The sequence below is a fragment of the Archocentrus centrarchus genome, chromosome 13 (genome assembly GCF_007364275.1).
Source record: "Archocentrus centrarchus isolate MPI-CPG fArcCen1 chromosome 13, fArcCen1, whole genome shotgun sequence".
Classification (NCBI taxonomy): Eukaryota; Metazoa; Chordata; class Actinopteri; order Cichliformes; family Cichlidae; genus Archocentrus; species Archocentrus centrarchus.
The window spans coordinates 36,755,273-36,780,325 of record NC_044358.1 but is presented as its reverse complement, the minus strand read 5'-3'; the positions used below and the strand labels follow the sequence as shown (position 1 = coordinate 36,780,325).

General features: G+C 42.1%; 1 protein-coding gene across 2 annotated transcripts; it reads right to left on the bottom strand.

Moving 5' to 3' along the window:
• Positions 1 to 1,736: 1,736 nt before the first annotated feature.
• LOC115790585 (von Willebrand factor A domain-containing protein 5A-like) lies at positions 1,737 to 24,111 on the bottom strand. Of its 2 annotated transcripts, XM_030744410.1 has the most exons (21): positions 23,785 to 24,111; positions 19,992 to 20,039; positions 19,410 to 19,612; positions 19,095 to 19,317; positions 17,495 to 17,661; positions 17,297 to 17,411; positions 16,982 to 17,157; positions 16,806 to 16,894; positions 16,563 to 16,707; positions 16,289 to 16,368; positions 16,084 to 16,198; positions 15,786 to 15,944; positions 15,599 to 15,702; positions 14,921 to 15,141; positions 14,517 to 14,555; positions 14,096 to 14,131; positions 12,754 to 12,834; positions 12,332 to 12,373; positions 3,078 to 3,223; positions 2,394 to 2,517; positions 1,737 to 2,287 (listed from the first exon to the last, which is right to left on the bottom strand). In XM_030744410.1, the coding sequence occupies exons 2-21, from the start codon at positions 20,032 to 20,034 to the stop codon at positions 2,208 to 2,210; spliced, it is 2,388 nt and encodes a 795-aa protein (XP_030600270.1). In that variant the 5' UTR covers positions 20,035 to 20,039; positions 23,785 to 24,111; the 3' UTR covers positions 1,737 to 2,207. The 2 variants fall into 2 exon arrangements, with proteins under 2 accessions (XP_030600270.1, XP_030600271.1); XM_030744411.1 differs by lacking the exon at positions 12,332 to 12,373.
• Positions 24,112 to 25,053: the final 942 nt, after the last annotated feature.

Here is a 25,053-nt window from a genome sequence, read left to right as displayed (position 1 = left end):
TCCCACCCACTCTACAACACAGTGATGGGACACAGGAGCACATTCAGTGCAAGACTCATCCCACCAAAATGCACCACAGAGCGCCACAGGAGGTCATTTCTACCTGTGGCCATCAGACTCTATAACTCCTCCCTTAATAGGTGACATTGTGGTTCATCAGTGTCATTCACTTATCAGTATTCAATTGTACATAAAATTGTTTAAATTTCCATATACATTGTACATACACTATATACATTGTACATTGTACATACACTTATACATTGTACAAAAAAGGACTGTGCATATATATATAATGACACCTATTTAAAAATTTTTGCACTCACAATTCTCATATGTGTATAGATTTAGATGTGTATATAGCAGGGTTATTATAGTTAACGAAAACGAACGAAATAACGAAAACTGAAATTGAAAAAACATTGTCGTTAACTGAAATAAATAAAAACTATAATTAAAAGGAAAAAACGATAACTAATTAAAACTGAATTGTGAGTTTACAAAACTAACTAAAACTAACTGAAATTATCGATAAACTGACTTTCATTTACTTGTTTTTTGGGTTTTTTTTTTTTAAGCCTTGTGGATTGATATGAAATCATTGTTTCCGCTCTCCGAGTTTAAGCTGGGAGCGCCACAGGACAACTGTGTGAGTGCGCATGTGCGTGCGCTCACCGCGCTGGTCCGCAAAGTAATGGCTGCGGTCTGCAGAGAAAGCGGCAGAGTCCCGTATGGAGGTTCTTTGAGTACAAACACCTGCACTCGACCACAAGGTAATTAACACACACAATCCAGCTACACAAGCATAAATGCGGACATGAGGTCGGACACTTCCGTAGGTTATATACAAAGACCCTGCAGGTTTAATTAGCAGCATCTAACCAAGCTAGCTCCAAAACAGAAGCAGCTTCAGGTGGTGAGAACATCAGGATGCAGATGGATTTGACCTTTGACTCCTTCAAAGAGTTTGTTTTTGTTTAACACCACATGTAGGCGTTATTAATCTGCTGCACTGATGCTGAAGTTTATTGTGGAGTTTATTGTAGAATTTATTGAGTTTGGGAGTTCATGTTTTTCTTTGTTTCTCCCTGTTGATGTTCATGTGTGTCCTTAATATTACACACATTTAGCATGTCTTGTGAACAGTTGGTTGTTGAATATATTTCTTTAAACTGTATCTTTTGTCAAGTTTTCATTACACAATACTCACTTTTGCGCCTTGAATCTTGCACCTGATCAGGTATGAAAATACTAAAACTAACACTGAAACTAACTGAAACTAAGCATGAAACCAAAAATAAAAACTAATAAAAACGAGCAAAACCACTCTGAAAACTAATTAAAACTAACTGAATTAGAGAAAAAAAAGTAAAACTAACTAAAACTAAACTATAATGTAAAATCCAAAATTATTATAACCCTGGTATATAGTCAAAATATCTCTTTAGTCTTTATACTTTTATGCCTTTAGTGTATGTTATTGTGTTTTAGGGTTACTCGTTTAAATGAAACGGTTGCAGCTGTAACAGTAGTAATTTCCCTTTGGGATCAATAAAGTATTCTGACTGACTGACTGACTGACTGAATGAGTGCAGTTCTACTAGTGGAAAAAACCCAAGGCCCTGGGCAGAGCAGGCCTCAGTCCTTTCCACTCACCTAAAGCATGCAGTGTTCCAGTGTGTGAGTGACAATATAAGTGACAAATAATATATAATGTGACCATTAATCGAGTGTGTGTGATTAATATATGTAACAATACATGATATAAAATATTGATAGTAAATACTGATGTCAAAATGATAAAAATACTCCACAGTACTCAGAGTAGTTCTGACATTTTTTACAGTCATAAATCCAAATTAGGTGCAAACTTCAAATACAATCAACAATAAAGAATCCATAGATAGATAGATTAGATTCCCTAATTTCTTTTGGGATCAATAAAGTATCTATCTATCTATCTATCTATCTATCTATCTATCTATCTATCTATCTCTCTCTCTCTCTCTCTCTCTCTCTCTCTCTCTCTCTCTCTCTCTCTATCTATCTATCTAAATAACATCGTTATTTACTTATATGGTAGACGGGCTACACATAACTATAAAGGGGCAGATAATATGAAACAGCACTGAATCAAAGGCAGTATGGTGAGAGTAGATCTGCTTCTGTTCATCAGTTCTGAAGGTGAAGCCATGTTAAGAAATCCCTCAGAGCCTCAGAGCTTCTTTCTTCACGCTGCAGCCTAACAGGACATTTCCAGCTTCCACACACTCTGTCACACATGGTGCTAAAAACACAAAAACAGAGTGATAAGAATGGCTTTGGGGAGGAAAAGCTTACTATACCATCAAACGGTGTTTAAAATAATAATTTGCTATCATCTTGGTTTCTACCATTCTGAGCACGGAGCCATGATGTAGCCTTCATAGCCAGAAGCTCCCATTCGTCCTTTGCATCCATCTTTAAACCATGAAGCCAGATCAGAGCCAGAATGGTGGCCCACACTTCACTGTTGGCCTAATTCAAACAGTCAAAAATTATCAAATAAAACAGAACACACAAAAAATGACCTTTCTTTGTACAACTAGCAGTAGCAGCTAGTTTAAACAGCTCCCTTGTCACAAGGGGTCACCAAAGCTCTGCATATTTGATGCCCTTCCTGATGCAGCCATGAAGGGATTTGTGTCTACTGCTGGAAATCTGCCATCTCCAACTGTGATAACATAAATAATCTAAAATAATGTGTTGAAATACTTTCACAACAACTGCTGAGTGATGAGGGAAATACTTTCTCCTGCTGTGTGGTTACTTAGTAAAAATCAGACTTTGGTGCAGCTCAGTGGGTGCTTAAGAGAGAGAGTACCACCAGTACTTTAGCCTCTGATATACACGTTTATTTTCATGCAGCAAGGCAGGCCTACATTTAGTCTGACTTCCTTTTCATTTGTTGTATGTTCTCTTGTCTTTCCATGTGTTTAATTACATCCTGTGTTTTTGTCCAAATCATGCTTTCAAATGTATTTTACAACATCTCACATGATCATTTTGTTTTATTATTTAAATTGACAACAACCCACCTTTGCAGGCTTTGACTTTTCCACCTCCTTGCTGCTCTTTCCCAGTGCAGCAGCCAGAGCTGGATCAAGCAGCCAGCAGCCAGACGCCTCCTGGAGGGAGACTAACTGCAGCAAAGGGTCTCTGGGAGGCTGATCGGGCACAGCAGCTGGTGAAATGAAAATATAATAATATAAAAAACAGACAGAAATAAAAACTGGATCTGATTATGGCGCTAGATGAGAAGACTAAAACTCTACATGATAAACTCCATAAACCACCACACCACAAACTGTGTTACAAATAAAACATTACTTGCTTCATTTGAATATCTGCCAAATATTTAATAATTATATAAAAGATCAATACGCAAATCAAATGTTTTCAATTGCTTGAAGACATGAAAGTAAAATAGAAACTGGCAACAAGGTTGCTGTTTCTGTCAGCGTAGTGTCCAGAGGCTGGAGGCACTACCTGGAGACAGTACACCAGGAGACGTGGAGGAGGCCGTAGGAGGGCAACAACCCAGCAGCAGGACCGCTACCTCCGCCTTTGTGTAAGCAGGAACAGGAGGAGCACTGCCAGAGCCCTGCAAAATGACCTCCAGCAGGCCACAAATGTGCATGTGTCTGCACAAATGGTTAGAAACTGACTCCATGAGGCTGGTATGAGGGCCCAACGTCCACAGATGGGGGTTGTGCTCACAGCTCAACACCGTGCAGGATGCTTGGCATTTGCCAAAGAATACCAGGATTGGCAAATTCGCCACTGGTGCCCTGTGCTCTTCACAGATGAAAGCAGGTTCACACTGAGCACATGTGACAGACGTGACAGAGCATGACCGGTTTGGGAGTGGGTCAGTAATGGTGTGGGGTGGCATTTCTTTGGAGGGCCGCACAGCCCTCCATGTGTTCGCCAGAGGTAGCATGACTGCCATTAAGTACCGAGATGAGATCCTCAGACCCCTTGTGAGACCATATGCTGGTGCGGTTGGCCCTGGCCAGGGTCACAAGCTGGAGAGCTGCACCTTGAAGAAGAGCTGCAACGAGCAACACCTTCTTGTCCTGCATGAGGTGGCCATCCAAGCCGGTCCGAGCCTCTTCAAGGGTCCTGCATCTTCCAGTCTGGTTTATGTAGGTCAGTCCGGTCACTCCAGTTGCATCATGCTGAAGATCGTTCCCGTTCGACTACAAAGCGGAGGCAAGACGCTGGACACTCACGCCGTACTGGATGACGGCTCTCAAAGAACCATCCTTCTCCCTCCAGGTATCTTGGTCTGCAGAGACAGGATGAAGTTCTGCCACTCCGCATTATCAGACAAGACGTAATGAAGCTTAATGGAGCATCCATCTCGTTCGAGGTGTGTAATCCCACCGACACTCGGGTGAAATACACCATCTGCCATGCTTTCACGGCAGAAGAGCTCAGGCTAGCAGAGCAGTCCTGCACTGCAGAGTGAGTATCTCTGCAGTGCAGGAGAGGTTTGACTATCTCCATGGGGTGCCAGTGCGAGGGTTCAGCAGAGTCCAGCTTTTGCTCCTCATCGGCTCCGATCACCCCCACCTGATTATTCCTGTACATCCAGTACTGCGAGGGCCCCAGGGAAGCCCCATCGCTGTATGTACCCTGCTGGGTTGGACCATAAAGGGACCGACCAACTTCTTAGAAAGTCCTTCCACTGCGACGTCATGTCTCCATGCAGCGTGCTCGTCTCCAAATCATGAATTACGTCGGTATGTTGAGATGCTGTGGCAAGTCGACACCCAGCCGTTCCGGTCTGAGAAGGAGGTAACACGCTCCAAGCAAGATCAGCTAGCTGTCAAAACACTGGACCAGCGAACTGTCTGTGTCACAGTAGATGGCATAGTCCACAATGCTGCACCTCTACTCTGCAGGCCCAAACTCCATGCACCTCCATCGGCGGTGATGCCTTTGTTACGTGCCACTGAGCGGCGCTTAACCAGCAATCCAGATCTGGCTAAGGTCTACAACGAGGAGATCCATAAACTGGAGAGAGCTGGATACGTTGTCAAGATCAGCAGTGACGAAGCAAGCCAGTCGGAGGAGTCATGGTACATCCCACACCACATTGTTCACCACAACGGGAAGGCCAGGGTGGCGTTCAACGGTTCTTTCCGGTACCAGCAAACCGCCCTCAACGACATCCTACTTCCTGGACCTAACCTTGGAGCCCCGCTGCTCAGTGTGCTTCTCCGGTTCAGGGAGTATCCAGTGGTCATCAGCGGAGACATCCGTGGGATGTTCCACCAAATCCAGTTACTCCCTGAAGACCAACCACTCCTTCGCTTCCTGTGGCGTGACATGGAGAAGGAGCGCAGCCCAGACATCTACGAATGGTGTGTTCTGCCCTTCGGTACAGCCTGCAGTCCGTGCTGTGCCATATATGCACTGCAACGGCACGTCAAGACCAACTGTACTGGTAACGAAGAGGTCCTGAACTCAGTCAACAATGCTTTCTACGTAGATAACTGCCTTCAGTCTCTCCACACTCCATCACAGGCCAGACAGCTGATTGACAAGATGAGAGTCCTGCTTGCTGCTGGTGGATTCGACATAAGGCAGTGGGCAAGCAACCGACCAGAGGTTATCGATCATCTCCCATCAGAGACAAGGACTGAAGGCTGCGAACTGTGGCTAACGGCAGAGAGAGTGGATCTGCAGGAATCCACCCTAGGTCTACGGTGGCACTGTTCCTCCGACACACTTGGCTACAAGCACCGCCAACCGGTAGCCAACGAGCCTACACTGAGAAATGTGTACAGAGTTCTGGCTTCTCAGTACGACCCACTAGGGTATGTTATTCCCTATACCACTTGTGCTAAGGTCCTGATCCAAGCCCTCTGGAGGCACGAGCAACAGTGGGATGAGCCCATCACCGGAGAACTACTCTCAGTGTGGCAGGCTTGGGAGAGTGAACTTCCCCACCTTCAGCACATCAGCATGCCCCGCCGCTACACTCCACTCAACATAAGCGCTGACCCTTCGAACGTCGACCTACATGTCTCCTGTGACGCCTCGGAGAAAGCTTATGGAGCCGTTGCCTACCTTCGTATGGAAGACGCAGAAGGGCGTCCACATGTGTCATTCGTCATGGCACGATCCCGGGTCGCACCGCGGAAGCAGCTCTCTATGCCTCGTCTGGAGCTCAGTGCTGCGTTGACTGGAGCACAGCTTGCCAAACTGTTACGCTCTGAGCTCACCCTTACCCTGAGGCACACAGTCATGTGGTCAGACTTGACCACAGTGCTCAGTTGGATCCGATCTGATTCAGCTCAGTACAAGGTGTTCGTCAGAACTCGCATAGCTGAAATCCAAGAGTACACCGATGCCAGCGACTGGAGGTACATTCCTTCCGTCCAGAACCCGGCCGACGACATCACTCGGGGGAAGGCACTGCATCAGCTGGCTCCACCAACCCGTTGTACGCCTTTTTGTACGACTCTCCTAGCCATTGGCCACATAATTTGGTGGCGAGAGTGTAAGAAACAGAGGAGCTCAGGAAGCCCACGTTCTGTGGCCAACTTACAGTCCCTGATACCTGTCCTGATCCACTGCAGTACGACACCTGGTCTAACCTAGTAGACGCTACATACCGGTCTCAACACGGGGTGGCAGCAGCCCCCATGTCTGCTTCTGCTCGCATAGACACAGAGGTAGCTCTCCTGAAGTGAGCGCAAGCAGACAGCTTCTCTGAAGAACTCAGCGCTCTACAGCACGACTGTCCGATTCGACCTAGTAGTCACCTCATATCACTCTCACCAGAGTACGACCCCATTCTTGGTCTCATCAGAGTGGGAGGCTGCCTCCATAAAGCTGATGATCTACCTGAAGACTCGATTCATCCCGTTGTCCTTGCACCAGATAATCCCATCACACAGCTTCTGGTGAAGGACTACAACAATCGTCTCCGACACTCCGGTCCCAAGAGAGAGTCTTCGCGGAGATCAGGAGGTCGTACTGGATCCTCAATTCAATTCAATTCAATTCAATTCAATTTTATTTATATAGCGCCAAATCACAACAAACTGTCGCCTCAAGGCGCTTTGTATTGTGGGTAAAGACCCTACAATAATACAGAGAAAACCCAACAGTCAAAACGACCCCCTATGAGCAAGCACTTGGCGACAGTGGGAAGGAAAAACTCCCTTTTAACAGGAAGAAACCTCCAGCAGAACCAGGCTCAGGGAGGGGCAGTCATCTGCCGTGACCGGTTGGGCTGAGGGGAGAGAAAAGACATGCTGTGGAAGAGAGCCAGAGATTAATATCAATTAATGATTAAATGCAGAGTGGAGTATAAACAAAGTAAATAAGGTGAATGAGAAACAGTGCATTATGTGAACCCCCCAGCAGCCTAGGCCTATAGCAGCATAACTAAGGGATGGTTCAGGGTCACCTGATCCAGCCCTAACTATAAGCTTGATCATAAAGGAAAGTTTTAAGCCTCATCTTAAAAATAGAGAGGGTGTCTGTCTCCCGAATCCAAGCTGGAAGCTGGTTCCACAGAAGAGGCGCCTGAAAGCTGAAGGCTCTGCCTCCCATTCTACTCTTAAGTATCCTAGGAACCACAAGTAAGCCAGCAGTCTGAGAGCGAAGTGCTCTGTTGGGGTGATATGGTACTATGAGGTCTTTGAGATAAGATGGGGCCTGATTATTCAAGACCTTGTATGTGAGGAGAAGAATTTTAAATTCTATTCTAGATTTAACAGGGAGCCAATGAAGAGAAGCCAATATGGGAGAAATATGCGCTCTCTTTCTAGTCCCTGTCAGTACTCTAGCTGCAGCATTTTGGATCAGCTGAAGGCTTTTCAGAAAGCTTTTAGGACAGCCTGATAATAATGAATTACAATAATCCAGCCTAGAAGTAATAAATGCATGAATGAGCTTTTCAGCATCACTCTGAGAAAGGATGTTTCTAATTTTAGAAATATTGCGCAAATGCAAAAAAGCGGTCCTACATATTTGTTTAATATGTGCATTGAAGGACATATCCTGGTCAAAAATGACTCCAAGATTTCTCACAGTGTTACTGGAGGCCAAAGTAATGCCATCCAGAGTAAGTATCTGGTTAGACACCATGTTTCTAAGATTTGTGGGGCCGAGAACAAGAATTTCAGTTTTATCTGAATTTAGAAGCAGGAAATTAGGTCATCCAGGCCTTAATGTCTTTAAGACATTCCTGCAGTTTAATTAATTGATGTGTGTCATCTGGCTTCATTGATAGGTAAAGCTGAGTATCATCTGCATAACAATGAAAATTGATGCAGTGCTTTCTAATAATACTGCCTAAGGGAAGCATGTATAATGTAAATAAAATTGGTCCTAGCACAGAACCCTGTGGAACTCCATAATTAACCTTAGTGTGTGAAGAAGACTCCCCATTTACATGAACAAATTGGAGTCTATGAGATAAATATGATTCAAACCACTGCAGTGCAGTACCTTTAACACCTATAGCAAGCTCTAATCTCTGTAATAAAATGTTATGGTCAACAGTATCAAAAGCTGCACTGAGGTCCAACAGGACAAGAACAGAGATGAGTCCACTGTCAGAGGCTCTAAGAAGATCATTTGTAACCTTCACTAATGCTGTTTCTGTACTGTGAAACCTCAGAGGCCGCCAAGCCATCAGGAAGCATCAGCAATACTGTGTCGAGTGCTGCAGATGGCGAAGCAAGCCTACAATCCCCAAGATGGCCGACCTACCTGCTGCGTGCCTCCAACTCAACAAACTCCCTTTCTGGTCTACCGGAGCGGACTGCTTCGGCCCGTACGCGGACAAGATAGGAAGGCAAGAGAAGCATTGGGACATTGTGTTCAAATGCCTCACGTCCTGCTGCATCCATCTCGACTTGATGCCAAGTATGGACACGGATTCCTTTCTCCTTGCCCTCCGTTGCTTCATAGCGCACCGGGGCAAGCCCTACGAGATACTCTGTGACAGAGGCACCAATTTTCGTGGCGGCAAGAAGGAGCTCCAGCAAGCTTTTGAAGCTCTTGAGCTATTGCTCAAGGAACAGTTGGCCAAACAGTGCATCTTGTTAAGATTCAACCCCCCTCTCGCTCCACACTTCGGGGGAGCGTGGGAGAGGGAGATTAAATCGGTTAAGATCTCCCTCCAGACCATCCTGAAGGACCAAGTCCTCCCAGAGGAGGTCCTAATGACTGTGCTCACTGAAGTTGAGGGTATCCTCAACTCTAAGCCCCTTGGTTACGCATCCTCTGACTTGGCCGAGCCTGACCCGATTACCCCGAATCTCCTCCTCATGGGGCGGCGAGATGCTTCGCTACCACAGGCAGTCTACGGTTCCAGTGACCTGCTGAAATGACGTAGATGGAGACACAGTCAGGTGCTTGCCGACCACTTCTGGAGTCACTTCACCCGCAGGTACCTACCTGGTCTACAGCCCTGCCAGAAGTGGAGAACTACTACACCAGACTTGGCGGTGGGCACTGTCGTCATGGTGCTCAATGGTGGTCAGCTCCAGCGAGCGCTGTGGCCTGTCGGGCAAGGTACGCACTGCAGAGGTGGACATCAAGGGCAACCTCTACACCCGTCCTGTCGCCAAGTTAGTCGAGCTTCCTGAAATGCCTGATGACGGAGACCCCAGCGCACAATAATCCAGCAGAGATTTTCCTGTTCTACGTATTCTCTCCACGAATCCGGGGGCGGCTGTGGAAAACTCCCTGCTGGAGTCAGCGTCATAACGCCAGAGACGTCAGTGGTGATGTACCCACGCACTTGTGTGCTCTCATGACTTTGAGGTTACTTAGCTAGCAGACACTTGCCGTGCCGCTCCTGCATTTCGCCATAATGGCAGTATCGTTGTGTGTACGTGTGCGTTGATGACGATGCAAGTGCATCAGTTTTGTCTGTATTCATGTTGTATTTCATCCGCTGGTGTTGGCTACATGCTGTTTAGTCTGTTAACCGTGTAACTTTGGTCTACCGCGAGCTCTAGTTCACTCCAATGGGGAAATGTCTAAGTCTTAAATGGCTCGCTAAACGCTTATTTCTTGGGTTGTAGCTGCATTAATAGTCGGGTTTGGGAGTACCTAAATAGTATTTCCGACCTGTGGTGTTATTTCCACCGTTCTGTAAGTGTTTGAGGCAGTAATTTAGCTTCTAAATGTTGTATTTAGAAGCTTGGAGTAACCTCATTTAGCAGCTTCTAAATGTTGTATTGGCCGTAAGTACGGTTCTGTGCATTGCCATGGGAACGGTTGTCTTTCTAAGCTTTCCAGTGGCAACACCGCTTTGCTATTTGTGGTTTCAAAGCACCATCTTTTGGTCACCAAGTGTATTGTGCTTGAATTTCCCTACGGGTGCCTAGTCTTCACCTATATTGTTCTGCCATTACTTGCCACTTGCAGTAATTTAGTTTCTCTGCCACATTAATGTTACTAGGTGCAACTGTATACCGTATGTATGTATACCGTGTAATGTGACTCAATGTGTATATTCTGCATAATTTAGCATAATGTAGAACGTGGTTGTATAGTTTCTAATTACCTTTCTGTATACTTTTACTTCACAGAGACCACACACACACACACACACCTGTATTGTGGCACCCACACTTGGATCTTTATTCACCATACATTGAATGTGTATGCAACAGTTCAATGAAGAATCCAACTTTGATGCTTGTCTGTCAATAAATCTCTCAATATCACCTGAAGTCGCAGCTGTTCTCTGACCGGAGCACATAGCCAGTCGGGGGGGCGACCAGCCATCTACGCAATATAGCTCATGTGCAGTAATCTGTTTCTTAAAAATCCTACAAAAAAATTCTACAACTGTATATACATCCAATTTTTAAAAATAATTTTAAATATATGAAACAATGTATAAAGTGAACTTTTCCCTCAAAATCTGTCTGTCAGTGTTGCATCCTCATATTTTCATAACCCTCACTAAATCAAGAAATTGCTTGGTCAACTATGTCCCTGAGGACCCCCTTTAATCTGTGCTGAATGCAACACAACCACGCACGCTCAAGTTTGACATATTTTTGTCATAGTTTTGAAAAAACTATTCCTACAGTCACAGCTGGAACATGTCACACCGTCTTCCACTTATGATCATTTTCTTTAACAGCAGGGACTGAATTTAGGTAGTTTAGTGAGGTCATTGGGACAGCTAGCAAGTTACAGTGTACAATGCACTTTTTGTCAGAACATACACGCTCCTGTGTCAACTCCGTCAGACGTCGATTCCATCAGTTCCTATGCCTGACGGAGTTAACAAATCCACAACCTCTTAATATGCTAATATAAAAATATTTGTAAAACATATTATAGGATTAAAATGTAGGATTAAGGATTAAAAAAATATATAAATGAATCATTCAACTGATTTTCCATCACAACTATTAATCAAAACTAAATCCATACCGTTACTTGGCTTTACCGTTATAACATCTGATCAGTCTGATTCTTCTGTTTTCAAGTCCAAACTCTGTTATTTCAGAACTTTCAGCTCTCTGTTATTCTGTCAGTAAAGTTTCCCCACCTGCTTCTGTCCTCTCCTCTGATTGGTTCTTGCAGTATTTATACAACCTTGATCATCATCCTTGATTTGCCAGATTGCCTAGTTTCCATTGTTCTCTATTAATTTTTAAATTATTTACTAAATTATAAAATCAATTTTACACAAAATGAATCACAGCCAGATGATGAGCCTGGCATCAAAATGTAGGGAAAATTAGATCTTTCATATGTTTTGTTTTGCTCAGTAAGTTTCTGGCTCCTGAGGTTATTACAGTGACTTGCAAATGATCAAAAATAGTATTACAGTGAACCCTCGTTTATCGCGGGGGTTACGTTCCAAAAATAACAGGCGATAGGCGAAATCCGCGAAGTAGTCAGCTTTATTTTTTACAATTATTATACAGTACTATAGATGGAAACCAAAGATCAAAACCTGTTTTCAAGCCTAACACATTCTGTGCTGGACAGAGACGAGGGACGGAGGAGATTGATTGACAGGCAATCAGGACGCAGAACACGATGCACATTCATACACTGTTAAAAAAAAAAAGGAAAAAAAAAAAAAGCATAAAAAACTGCACTAAAAAAATCCGTGAAACAGCGAGGCCACGAGAGGTGAAGCGCGTTATAACGACTGTATACATAAAAAATGTCTTCACTTACAGCCTAATGATACAGCCCATTACAGCAAACGCTGCAGCTGCTGTACATACAGTATTTCACATTTAACATTTCAGTACAAACAGAAAGGTGTTGGTTTACTTACCCATGGGCCTGGGAGCACGCTTTAGCTTGAATAGGCTGAACACTATAATTTTGAGGGAGGAAAAGCAGGTCAAAGCATTTCATTTCTTAAAAAGAACTACAGCAGTGTTCTCAAACTCAAATGTCATCTCAGCATAGGGCCACTGTGTTTACACACACATATATACACATACACACACACACACACACACACATTTTGTACTGAAATAGAAGTACAAGTGCTTGCGTGCGTCTTTATTTGTATTTCTTTACTTAAGTAAAAAACACTTCATGTAACCTGTAACTCTCAGCATGAACACAGCCTCTGAGCACCAGTCCAACACACAGCTTTACTGTAAATACATTACGGCAAACTGATCTGTTTTTATACAATCTTTCAATTACACAAAGTTAGCATACATCCACTTGTTTTGCAGTCCTTACCTTTAAATTTAACATCTCTTATTCCTCTTCTGCTCTTTTTCTCCATCTCTGAGGGAACTTCTCTCTCATTGTTTGCTCTCCCTGGAAATACAGCAGCTCTTCTTTTAGCTAGCAGACACATTGTGTGACAAACTGCAGACACTTTGTCTGTTTGCTGATATTTGAGCATAAACGTTGCATTTAAAATTACCTGCTACAGTTACTTCATTTGTTTTCGCTATTTAAGATGCTGACGTACCGCGAGCGCAACGGACATCTGCCCTCGGTCCGGCGCACTGTAACCCCTGATTATAGCGCTATAGATGATATATAAATTATATGGGTTTGCCTTGTTAGGGATTATATTTTACTCAATGAATAAAGGACAAATGTTTAAAGGTAAACTCCAGTAAATTAATTAATAAACTGTGGATCAACCAAATAATAAACAAATGAATAATACATTAGACAGAGAGCAACAGATCAGAAAGTACTAGACTAACTTCTCTGTCTCAGTGCATCTTATTTTGAGGTTCGGCCACAAGGACGTATAATTAAAGCATCAGGAGAGAAGAGGCTCCATTACTGAGGAATCTGGGCCATGAAAAACCAGCTTGAACAAGACTGAATGACGAAGGTCAACTCGTAGCGCCCAGAGATTGTTTATGTTTAGATAAGAGGCTGTATAAAAATGTTATGTTTAGACAGGAACACGGGCTCAGAGAGAGAGAGAGAGAGAGCACACACAGGCCTGCTGTCTCCTTCGGTCCCACATATACATGTGTGATTTTTCTGATTCTTTAATATATTAAATGTCTTACTTTTTTCATTAAAGTGTTTCAGGTGTCTTCCTTCATAAACAATCTGTTTACCTGTCATTGTCTGTCATTTTCGATATTTAAGATGCTGAAGTACCGCGAGCGCAACGGACATCTGCCCTCGATCCGGCGCACTGTAACCCCTGATTTTATTTTGATTTATTTTTTAAATTATTTACTAAATTATAAAATCAATTTTACACAAAATGAATCACAGCCAGATGATGAGCCTGGCATCACAATGTAGGGAAAATTAGATCTTTCATATGTTTTGTTTTGCTCAATATGTTTCTGGCTCCTGAGGTTATTACAGTGACTTGCAAATCATCCAAAATAGTATTATACATAAAAACATGAACGTCTTCACTTACAGCCTAATGATACAGCCCATTACAGCAACTATCACAGCAAACACTGCAGCTACTGTACATACAGTATTTCACATTTAACATTTCAAATAAGTAGAAACTGAAATTTGTTGGTTTGCTTCTATTTATGTTTAGAAACACAAACATTTGCTGTACTGTCATTTAGATTTTACTTACTGGGCAAGGAATCATCCATTTCCATGGAACTACCAACTGTGATGATGAGGGGAAAACAAAAAAAAAAATCAGATCAAAACATTTCATTTCTTAAAAAGAACTACAACATTTACCTTTTAATAAGTTAGAGTGAAATACAAATACAACACAAATTCTATAAAGAGCATTTAAAATATGAGATGTTCATCAGTCTGGTTGTTCTGTTTCATGTTATAACTCTACAGTCATTTCAGATCTTGTTACTTTCACCTCTCTGACACCTCTGCCACTAAAGTTTCCTCACCTGCTTCTCTTCTCTGATTGGTCACACTTAACATTTCAAATAAGTAAAAACAGAAACTTGCTGGCTTACTTCTGTTTATTTGATAGCAGTGCACAGATGTGTAGATGTGTGTTACACTGTCATTCAGCTTTTACTTACCTAAGTATAATGCCTTGGGTATTCTCAAGGAGGCATAACCTATGATGTAAAAGAAAAAAAGGAGTCAGGACATTTTATAAGAATTTTTTTTACAAATATATTTTTGAGGGCATATTATGGATGTACAAACACAACACAAACAAGACACACGACTACCAACAGTGTTGTAGTGGTTGTTCTGTTTCATGTTCTAACTCTTCACTCATATCAGATCTTGTTGCTCTCACCTCTCTGACATGATTGACACTAAAGTTTCCTCACCTGCACCTCTCCTCTGATTGGTCCCTGCTGGATTTATATTCTGCTCTTAAAGTTATCATTGTACTCCTTTCATTCATGTTCAATTATCTTTATCTTTAAGCTGTGACTGACAGTTTTAGTTTTTCCTCTTGAAACAAACTCACAGGGTGTTGGAATATTTCTGCGCACAAGAGGTCCTTGAATCACTTTGCTGTTGTCTTTGTTGACGGCAATGAAGGCGGTGAAAGAACTGCTCACTCCTGATTGGACACTGAGTTTCACCACCTTCTCCTTCACTCCTCCATCCTGCTGTCCTCTGTGCTCTCTCTCCTCCATCTCCAGGGAGCGAATAAGAGTCCGAGCACCCAACCTGTGGACTGTTAATCTGGAGATGAAGGAAAACATTACAGAGTCATAATGTTTGTCATTTTTCTCACATTAGTTTGTCAGTAACTTGCATCTATTTTTATTCTATTCGATCCTTTTCAGGGTTTTACCATTGCCTCTGGCACCACAACAGATTTTTCCATATGCTGGGAAAATGCGCACAATATTTGGACATGACTCCTAACAATGGCTCTTTGATTTCACACAAGCTTAATTATTTGAAAGCAGACTGAGACTACTCATTTTTAATGTCTGTCATCAGTAATGACATACTGATACCACTAATCCAAGTATGAAAAAATATGATTTAGAAACAGTGACTGCACTGAAACATGTTTAAGAGTAGATAAAAAGCATTAGGTGTGTGTTATTAACAAACTGTTTTGATATTTTAAACCCAACACCTGTAATCTCATGATTCAAAGAACAATGCTGCTTGTATTAAATGATTTTACCCAGTGTCTGCTGCAGGTTTGAGACTGAAGTGCAGCTGGTTCTCAGAGGGATGACCTGCCAGGCTGTACTTCACTGTCACACAGCCCTCTGCTGCCTCTGAGCTCTGAGACAGAATTACAGTGTTTGAAGTCATGTTAATGACTGTCATCAAATACCTAAACAACAACATGACGGTGCTGCTCCTACCTGTTCAGTGAGCTGGGCATAAATCAGTGACCTCTGGCCCTGGAAAAGTGCTGTGATTGGTGGAGAGAGGACAGTGACAGACACTTCCTTTGGTAAATCCCATGTGACTGAGATGTCAACCACAGTCGGATGCAGAGCAAATTGCAGCGACTGCATCACCTGAAAAATAAAGAAAAACTCTACAAATATACACAAACAGCTGGAACAGACATTTTACTCACTGCAGGTCTGATCTCAAATACATATCTGCTGCTGCTGCAGTGTTTCACCTCACTTCTAATTGTGTTTAATGTCTTACTTTTGGTTGCATCCTGTCAGTCCCTGTGATGAACTGAGCGTGACCTCCTCCTTCTTTGGCCATCCCATTGATGAGAGCAGAGCTGGCCCCTTCCCCAATCCCAAAAGAGAAACACCTGCAGTACAACAGTTTTCTTTAAGTACACTGAGGACATGTTGGACATCCTGGGAATTGTGTAGATATAGTTGTGTGTTTGTGGTTCCACCTGTGAGAATCTGAATTCTCCTTCACCAGATCTATCACTTCTTTGGTGTTCCCCACCTCTCCATCAGTAAAGACAAACAGCTGAGAGGAGAGTTGGTACATAAGGGACAGAACATCAGACCCAGAAACACACAGTTTGTGCTGAGAGCTGAGTTAGCCCTGCGACAAGCTGGCAACCTATACAGGGTGTACACTGTCTCTTGCTGTATAGCAGCTGGGATGGGCTCGAGCCCCCCTGTGACCCTGAAAAGGATGAGCAGAAGAGAATGTGTTACCTGTCTAGGCTGATTGGGAATGCAGGGCTGGCTGTAAATATGTTTGAGGGGCTGCAGGATCTCCGTTCCACCCAGATCAGCCTCCATCTGCTCAACTTTCTTCAGAGCCTCCTTCATGGTCTTCTGGCTGTACTCCACACTCTTACTGCCATCACACAAACATGCACCAAAACACACATGCAGATAATTTACCAAAGACAGCGGAGACTTTCTTGAGCTGACTGATATGAGGGAGAGACTTACGGGAAGATGTGTTCATAACTGAACCCAAAACTGTAAATATTGAAATAGCAGCCCATTGGTAAACTCTTCAACAGGAGCAGCAGAGTATCCTTAAGAGAAGAGGGAAAACATGGTGAGACCACTGTGTGAGAGGGGCACTGAAAGACTTTATGATTGTAATAATTTATTATGGATACCCTGGCACTGCTGATGCGACTTTCCTGCTCCTCGCTGTAATCGTTAGCATAGCTCATACTTCCAGATCGATCCACTAAGAACACAAACTCTCCACATGAAGCCAATGAAGACATCACAGACTGGGGGAACTCGGGATACAGGCTCACCATCACCACTGGATCACCCATCAGAGTGCCTGAAACACATGACATGGATGAAAAAAATTTTCAGTTTCACATTTTATAATCAATTCCAACACAATAAAGCTCCCGGTTGAAGAATGGAAATCACCAAGTTTTATATGCAAACTAATTATTTCATTAATTTTCACTGACCTGCCTCAGCAGAGGCCTGTCCTGCCTCCACCACAGCAGTGGGCTGGTGGGCATCTTTGTAATAAATCAGCAGTTCAACATCTCTGTCAAACTTGTGTCCTGCAGCCAACTTGACCTGCAGACCACAAACACATTCATATTTAGTTCTCAGTAATCAGTAACAACCACACACAGCAGACACATCAACGCTCTACCTACCGTGGCCTGGGTTTGATCAGTGATGAGGTACTGGAGAGGGTCCAGGGAGCAGTTAGACTCTACTTTAGAGACTGGACGAGGAGAGGACACTCGGGCAGAGAAAGACAGACTGTAGGGCACCAGAGAGGCTGGAACAGAAGTCACCTGGACACCTGCACCTTCACTACCTGCACACAACATCAGGTTAGAAATGCTGTAAATATTGAGGCATTACACACTCAAACCATTTTACCTGAGAAGAACCTGTGGTCCACATGATGCTGGAGCTCAAACAAGGAAAATAAGACTTTTGTTCAGGAAACATAAATAGTCCTGCAAAAGCTTTTGTTCTTTTCTTTATTTCCATGACTTTATCCTATAAATGGCATTATGACAAGTATTGGTACAATAAGGTAAACCTAATAAAAACCAAACAGTGAGTGTGAATTAGTTTATTGTCAAGGATTTTACACTAGTGAGAGGTTTACTTCTTTTATGTGACTTTCATAAACTTCTTTATGATCTAACTTGTAGTGAAATAAAGGAAACCCCATATAAAATTTGGTTTACTGTCATTTAGTTAACACATTTTGATGATATAAAATCGTAACAGGGAGAGTCAGTGTTTTCCCACAAACACTGACCTGTAAAAAACCAAGTACACCCCATGATTTAAGAGCTCGTACAGCCACCTTTAGCAGCAGTAACTCAAAGTAACTGCTGTCTGTATCTGTCTCTGATGTCATTGTGGAGGAATTTTGGTCAATTCATCTTTACAACATTTTTTTCATTTCATTGAGGTTTTCACATATTTGCTTATTCGCAGCTCTCTTCAGGTCCAGCCACAGATTTCAGTCAGGTTGAGGTCTAGACTTTGACCGGGCCATTGCAGCACCTTGATTTGTTTCTTTTCCAGCCACTCAGCTGTAAACTTGCTGCTGTGCTTGGGATCACTGTCCTGTAGCATGAACCAGTTTGGGGAGGTTTTAGCTGTCGGACAGATGGCCTCACATTTCACTCCAGAATACTCTGGCATACAGAAGAGCTCATGGCTGATTCAAGGACTCCATGGTGCTAAGGTCGAGTGGCTGCAAAACAAACCTAAATCATCACTCCTCCACCACAATGCGTGACTGTATGAGGTGTGTGCTGATAAGTTGTGTTTGGTTTTCTGCAAAAGTGACACTGTGCATTATTGTCAAATATCTCCATTTTGGGGCCTGTCAGTCCAAAAGACTTTGTTCTAGAAGTCTTGTGGTTTCCTCAGATGCAACTTTGCAAACCTAACCTCTGCTGTTATGTTCTTTTTAGAAAGATGTTGTCTCCTGCAACTCTGACAAAAAAGCCATACTTGTTGAATCTTTTTCTAATTAAACTGTCATGAACTTTAACATTTAATATGTTAACTGAGGCTGGTAGAGTCTGAGATGTAGCTCAAGGGTTTCTTTTTTTTCAGTTTCCCTGAGAGTTAAGTACTTCTTCTGGTTCTGTGTTCACCCCTGAGTTTGAAGATTTTCTTTTTTTTACATTTTGTGTTCCATCAGTGATGTGAAGGTTGGTTTAAGACTTTCCCTGGTGTAGCTTAAGGATTTCTGGTCCAAATATTTTGAAGTTTTCCTACCCTGAGGTTGGTATCGAGGGTTGAGCACAGCAGGCAGACAGAACCTCAGCCCATCATCAGCCTGCACAGCCAGCTCAGTGACATACTCCAACCTGATGGAGGCGCTCTCTCCTGGAGGCAGACTGCCCACACTCAGAGAGAATATATCTGGACTCTGCTCACTCTCCTCCAATAGGAAGGCCTGCTGACCGCAGCTCAGAGCATCATCATACTCCTCACGAGCCTGAAGGACGGAGACACGTCAGTATCATTCACTGTGTTTATTGTTGTCTTTAATCTTACTTATAATGAGGTCATATTTACTGTCCAGCTCACCTCCTGTTTCTCCTTCACCTCAGCTACAATCTGTGTCTGTCCAATCTTAGCACTGAAATGACAGACAGCAGCATCTCCAGGCAGAGGGAAGACAAAAACAGCCTCTAATGGTTTGTCCTCCTTGTTCTCGTAGTTCAGAGTGGAGACCACTGTAGCCACATGGTCCCTCACCTCCAGCTCCACCTCAATGCTCTTCAGAGGAACTGACAGAGAAACAGAATTATGACAAATACACAGACCATACAGCAAGATATTATTATGTGCCATTACAACAAAAAAATATATGTAAATAGACTAGTTCTTATATAGCGCTTTTCCACTCTGAGCACTCAAAGTGCTTATGCAACACGTTTACATTCACACTCATTCACACTAGCACTTCGCTGTGTAACTAAGCTAAGTGCTTTTATTGTCTAACATTCACAGACATTCATACTCCAACACTTGTGTCAGAGAGCAACTTGGGGTTCAGTATCTTGCCCAAGGATACTTTGTCACGCAGCCTGGAGCAGCCAGGAATTGAACCGCCAACCTTCTGATAGCTGCAGAGAAAACAGAAGTCTCTTTGTTTTCTATCAGTACCTGGTTCCTTCTCCAGAGTTAGCAGACCGCAGCAGTTCATCATCGTACCTGTGAAACAAGAACATTTGAGCTCTTAATGTTGGAATTTTACTACTGTGTTTTCTGGGTATTCCTTAGTGTAGTGACTCAACACCTGTTTTGCCACTACAAAATTAAAGTAGGGAGTACTGCACTGTTGAGTTGCTTTTGAATTAACCAGCAAATGATTCAGTTTCCAAACATTGTTCCATTGATCATTTATTTACATGTTTCAATAATCCAGCTACTCCAAGGCTTCCATACAAGGCAAGACAAAACACATGGACATGCAGAAAAAAAGCGGTCAAAAAAAAAAAAAAAAAAAAAAACCCACACTCTCCCTGCTCAATGATTCTCCGTGCAACCACACCAGAGACCAGGTGAATATATTTCATACTCATTCATTAAACATCACCATTCCTAATCCAAGGAATGCACATGCAACACCACGTGGCTACCTAACACCATTAACTGCATATGGCTTCTATACTTGTAATAATAATAATAATAAAAATATTTATTGTTGTAATTTATAAATATTTACACGTGAATTTCTTCACGATGTTTTCATTCTGATTATGATGACGTCAGTGAGTGTGACCTGAGGGGTCTACTAGGAACGAAGCTTCTTCGGCACAAAATGATCCCTGTGAGTGCTGCCTACTCTAATCAGAGACATTATCAGGTGATGATGATAAAAACGTATTTTAAAACGTATTTAAAAATGTATTTTAAAAAAATTAGGACACAGAGCGGTAAAATAAACATTTTACTTCGAGTTAATTATTTTACTCGAAGGTGCTGCTGATTATTTCTAAGGTGGCGGCTGCACATCAGAGCTCTGAAACTTTTTTGGTTTTTTTTGCTTTTTTTATTGATATACCATATTTGACCCCCTTCCAGGTAAAAGTATCTATATGAAGAGATTTAGACAGCAACCAGTTATGTATTTCCTTCCAAAAGTTGCATACAACCTGGCACTCAAAAAACAGATGTTCTGTTGATTCCAACAATGATTTACAAAAATAACAATTCTCCATTTCAAATTTGAATATTCTTTTAATAAATTCCTGCGAAGGATAAATTTCATTTAAAATTTTAAAATGGATTTCTTTGACTTCAGGAAGGATTGGAAATTTCAGGAATTTAGTTCTGATGGATCGAATTTCTTGTTTGTTAAAGTTTTTTAAATGATGTGTTCTTTTAGAAGATCCAGGATAGATCTCATCAATTAAAAGTTTTCTCAAAAATAGGTTATTACATTTTTTCTCTACAAAGTTTATGCCATTGATGAACACTTTATTTAATCTGGGGGTTGGGGTCTGATCTAAGTTGTTTCTAATTAGATTAATCATTGCAGCTGGAATATTGTCAACTACACTTCTGTAGTCATCAGGGCTACAGACTATTTTATATTTGTCACTAAATTTGTCATACTTTAATAGATCCCCCTTATCATTTTACAGATGAACAATTGACCAAATTTGTTTTTCCATCCATCCTTCCATGAATATTGACTTTCTTCTCCTTAGAATCACCCTATTGTTCCACAGTGGAACATTGTGTGGACTAAAGTTATGTTTGTAAATCATTTTCCAGTAAAACAGAACTTGTTGATGGAAGGCAGAAAGTTTCACTGGTAATTTAGAAACCTCAAAGTCACATTTCAAAAGAAAATCTATGCCACCTAATTTTTAAAGACAAAGTTGGGTAAAGAGAACCAAATATCCTCGCTGCATTTTAAAAAGGACTGCAGCCATCTTAACTTAAGTACACCATTTATAGTTTCAAAGTCAATTGCTTTTATTCCTCCTTCCTCAAAACCTTTGATCATGTCAGCTTTTCTAATATAATGATGTTTATTTCTCCAAATGAAGTTAAAAATGAGGGAGTTTATTTCTTTTATGGTTTTTGTGGAAAGGGGTAAAGAGTACGTGGGGTATATTAGTCTGGAAATAAGTTCAATTTTGTCAATAACGAAGAGTGTTAAGTCTCTTTGCAGCCAGTTATTTAGGATTCGTCTGGATTTTTCAATTGGCTTCTGGATGTTTTTTCTGTAACTAGATTTAGAATCTTTGGACACCAATATACCTAAGTACCGAACCTCCTTTTTCACTGGAATATTGTATAACACATCTTCAAAACTATCATGAATACTTAGGAGTTCAGATTTTTTAAGGTTAAGAGTTAGGCCTGAGACCCGGGAGAACGATTCCACCACCTGAAGAGCAACCGGTATTTGTTCTTTATTTTTCAAAAATAGTGTTGTGTCATCAGCTAATTGACTAATAACTATTTTTCTTTCATCAAAAGTAATGCCTTCAATTTCCGAGTTTCTCAGACTGATGGACAGCAGCTCAGCAACCATAATGAACAATAGTGGAGACAAACTGCACCCTTGTCTTATTCCTCTCCCTATATTAAATCTTGGGCCTGTGCCTTCAGGAAGGGAGACACAACTATTGATATCTGTGTGTAACATCTTAATTATATCCAAAACATAGTGCATAGAATATTCTAATGTCTTATAAATGAAGGGATGCTCAACTGAGTCAAAGGCTTTTTGAAAATCAAGGAATAAAATATAAGCGTTATCTTTCACGAGATCTTTGTAATCTAAAAGATCTAAAACTAATCTAATATTAGAGCTCTGAAACGCTAAACTGGATCCACTTGATGTTTAAATGTCACTGTCCCGCTGCCTGATACAGGAGACGAGGAAACTTTTGTTTTTAGGCAGATCAGAGTGAAATGAATCTTACTGATCAAACAGGTGTGCTTGGTCTGTGTTTGTGTTCTTGTAGTTAAAATTCCAGCTGTGCAAAACAGACTCAGCAGCAGAACAGCAGTGGAGTTAGTGAGGCGCGGCTTAATGACCTGCGCAGATAAAACGTGTTCCCCCCGCACAGAATCTATACTGTAAATTAGAGAAACAGTGGAAACGTGGCGCTTCACCTGATCTTAAACTGCAGCTCTGAATGTAACCTGCTCCTGATCAGGTTATGTCAGTATTTCTGTGGGGCGTGAACGACCCGGGAGAAAAGTCACGCGGAACAAATTCTCAACTCAACTTTATTTATAAAACACTTTAAAATCAGTGCCATTGGCCAAAGTGGTGTACACAAGGAAAAACAAACAGGTTTAAAGTACATATAAAAACCACACGAAGTAAAACATAACATTAATAAAAACATACACATAGGTTAGAGCAATAAAACACTAAGAGTCAACATGTTGAACATCGGATTAATTCTCACGGCGGAAAAAGGAAATAAGCAGGTCCGTTAGCTTAACGACTACAGGGAGATTCTCCGTCACCGTCTGTAGTGAAGCCGCTTCGCTATCAAGGGGGAACCCCACCCCAGGACCTCGCTTCCCGCGGGGCAGGAAAAGATTCATCCGGCTAAGTGGGGCATGGTGGAAAATTTTGAGAACCTTTGGGTTACCACAGAGAGCCACTTCTGACAGTTTAGACTTTAAACTCGACATAGCTCACTGAGCCTTAATGTGGCTTCGTAATACAGGCCTCAGGTTTATTTATTTATTTTTTACCACCAGCGCGTCCCACCCTGACTTTCACTTTCACTGTTGTAGCCCCACAGACCGTTTATTGTATCTCAGTATTGACATTTAAAGACAGTTCGTACTGAACTTCAGGGTAACAGCCCCCAGATTGCCGTCTTTAAGTTTTCAGGTTTGCATGTCAGTGCGCAGTGATATGATTCTGAGCAGTGAGTGATTGGGCTGCTTGAAGACATGCACGGTAGGAGCTTACCTCTGAGGACAGACTGATGTGTCCGCGACAGTTTCACCTCCTCTTCTAAATATGAGAGAAATTCCGCTAAACACGAAGTATTGTCGCTCACCGAGACGACACGGGTATCCTTGATTTTCTTATGAGAGAGCACCGGATATGTGGGACACCGCCCACCCCCAGATCCCAGATAAGTGTAACGGTGTGAACGTGAATCTAAATCTGAATTTTTACAGTATTGTTAGCAGAGACAAGATGCACAGAGATCCTGGCACGGAAGCCTAGACTTTACCGACGATCATTACGGAGGAACAAAAACACACCAGCCATTAGTTTTCCCAGACTTGAACCAACTTCCCGCGAGAGGGAAAACTTTATTCACGCCCACCAGTGTATACCACATGTCAAAAACAACACGCCTCATTGGCTGTCGGCGTCCTCTGCCACATTAGTATTTAACACAAATAATTTGTCTGTAGACAACAGGAAACAAACATGTCTTTTGCACAATTGAGAGCATATCTGCCAACAAGTATAAATAAAAGTGCGAAAAAATGTAGAGGTATTAAACTTTAAAAGAAATTTAAATAAATAATAAAATAAAAATACAAGGAATGCCAGAAACATGTAACGATAAAAGTTTACAAAAATATGACAGTAGTGCAAAAGTGATGTCAGATAGTCTCCTTCTATTTCAGTTTCCATTGTTAGGGTTGTGGCTGTAATGTAGTTTAATAAGTTTCAATTTGTTCTCATGCTTTGGCCGTAAGTGAGGGGGTCACAAGTCTTTGCGACAGTGCGACAAATGCAGCTGTCATTAGCAGAGGTGGGAAAGTAACGAAGTACAAATACTTCGTTACTGTACTTAAGTAGATTTTTCAGGTATCCGTACTTTACTTAAGTATTTATTTTTCTGAGTACTTTTTACTTTTACTCCCTACATTTTTACACAAGTATCGGTACTTTCTACTTCTTACATTTTCAAACAGACTCGTTACTTTTTAACACGTCAGAGAGAAGTTTGCATTTCCGGTCAGTGCGCCGTCAGTCATCAAGCAATCTGAGCCTAAACGGAGGAATATTAACACACAAGAGACAATCGTACTGGCGTATCCTCCATCATCGGGGCTTATCTCGTACAAAGGGATTAAATACGCAAACCCATATAATTAATGTATCATTTATAGCGCTAAAATCGGGCCGGACCGAGTCCGTAAGTTGCGCTGCGGCACATAAACAGCTTAGCTAGCGCTACTGAAGAGGAGCGAGCATGAAGGGAGTAACGTGTGG

What these genes read in the sequence shown, in the direction of transcription:
- LOC115790585 (XM_030744410.1), bottom strand. Translation starts at nt 20,034, where the DNA reads ATGATGAACTGCTGCGGTCTGCTAACTCTGGAGAAGGAACCAG. An exon ending in AGTTATGAACACATCTTCCC is followed by an intron (nt 16,708 to 16,805) that starts GTAAGTCTCTCC and finishes GTGTGATGGCAG; the next exon opens with TAAGAGTGTGGAGTACAGCC. An exon ending in AAGAGATGTTAAATTTAAAG is followed by an intron (nt 12,374 to 12,753) that starts GTAAGGACTGCA and finishes TCAAAATTATAG; the next exon opens with TGTTCAGCCTATTCAAGCTA.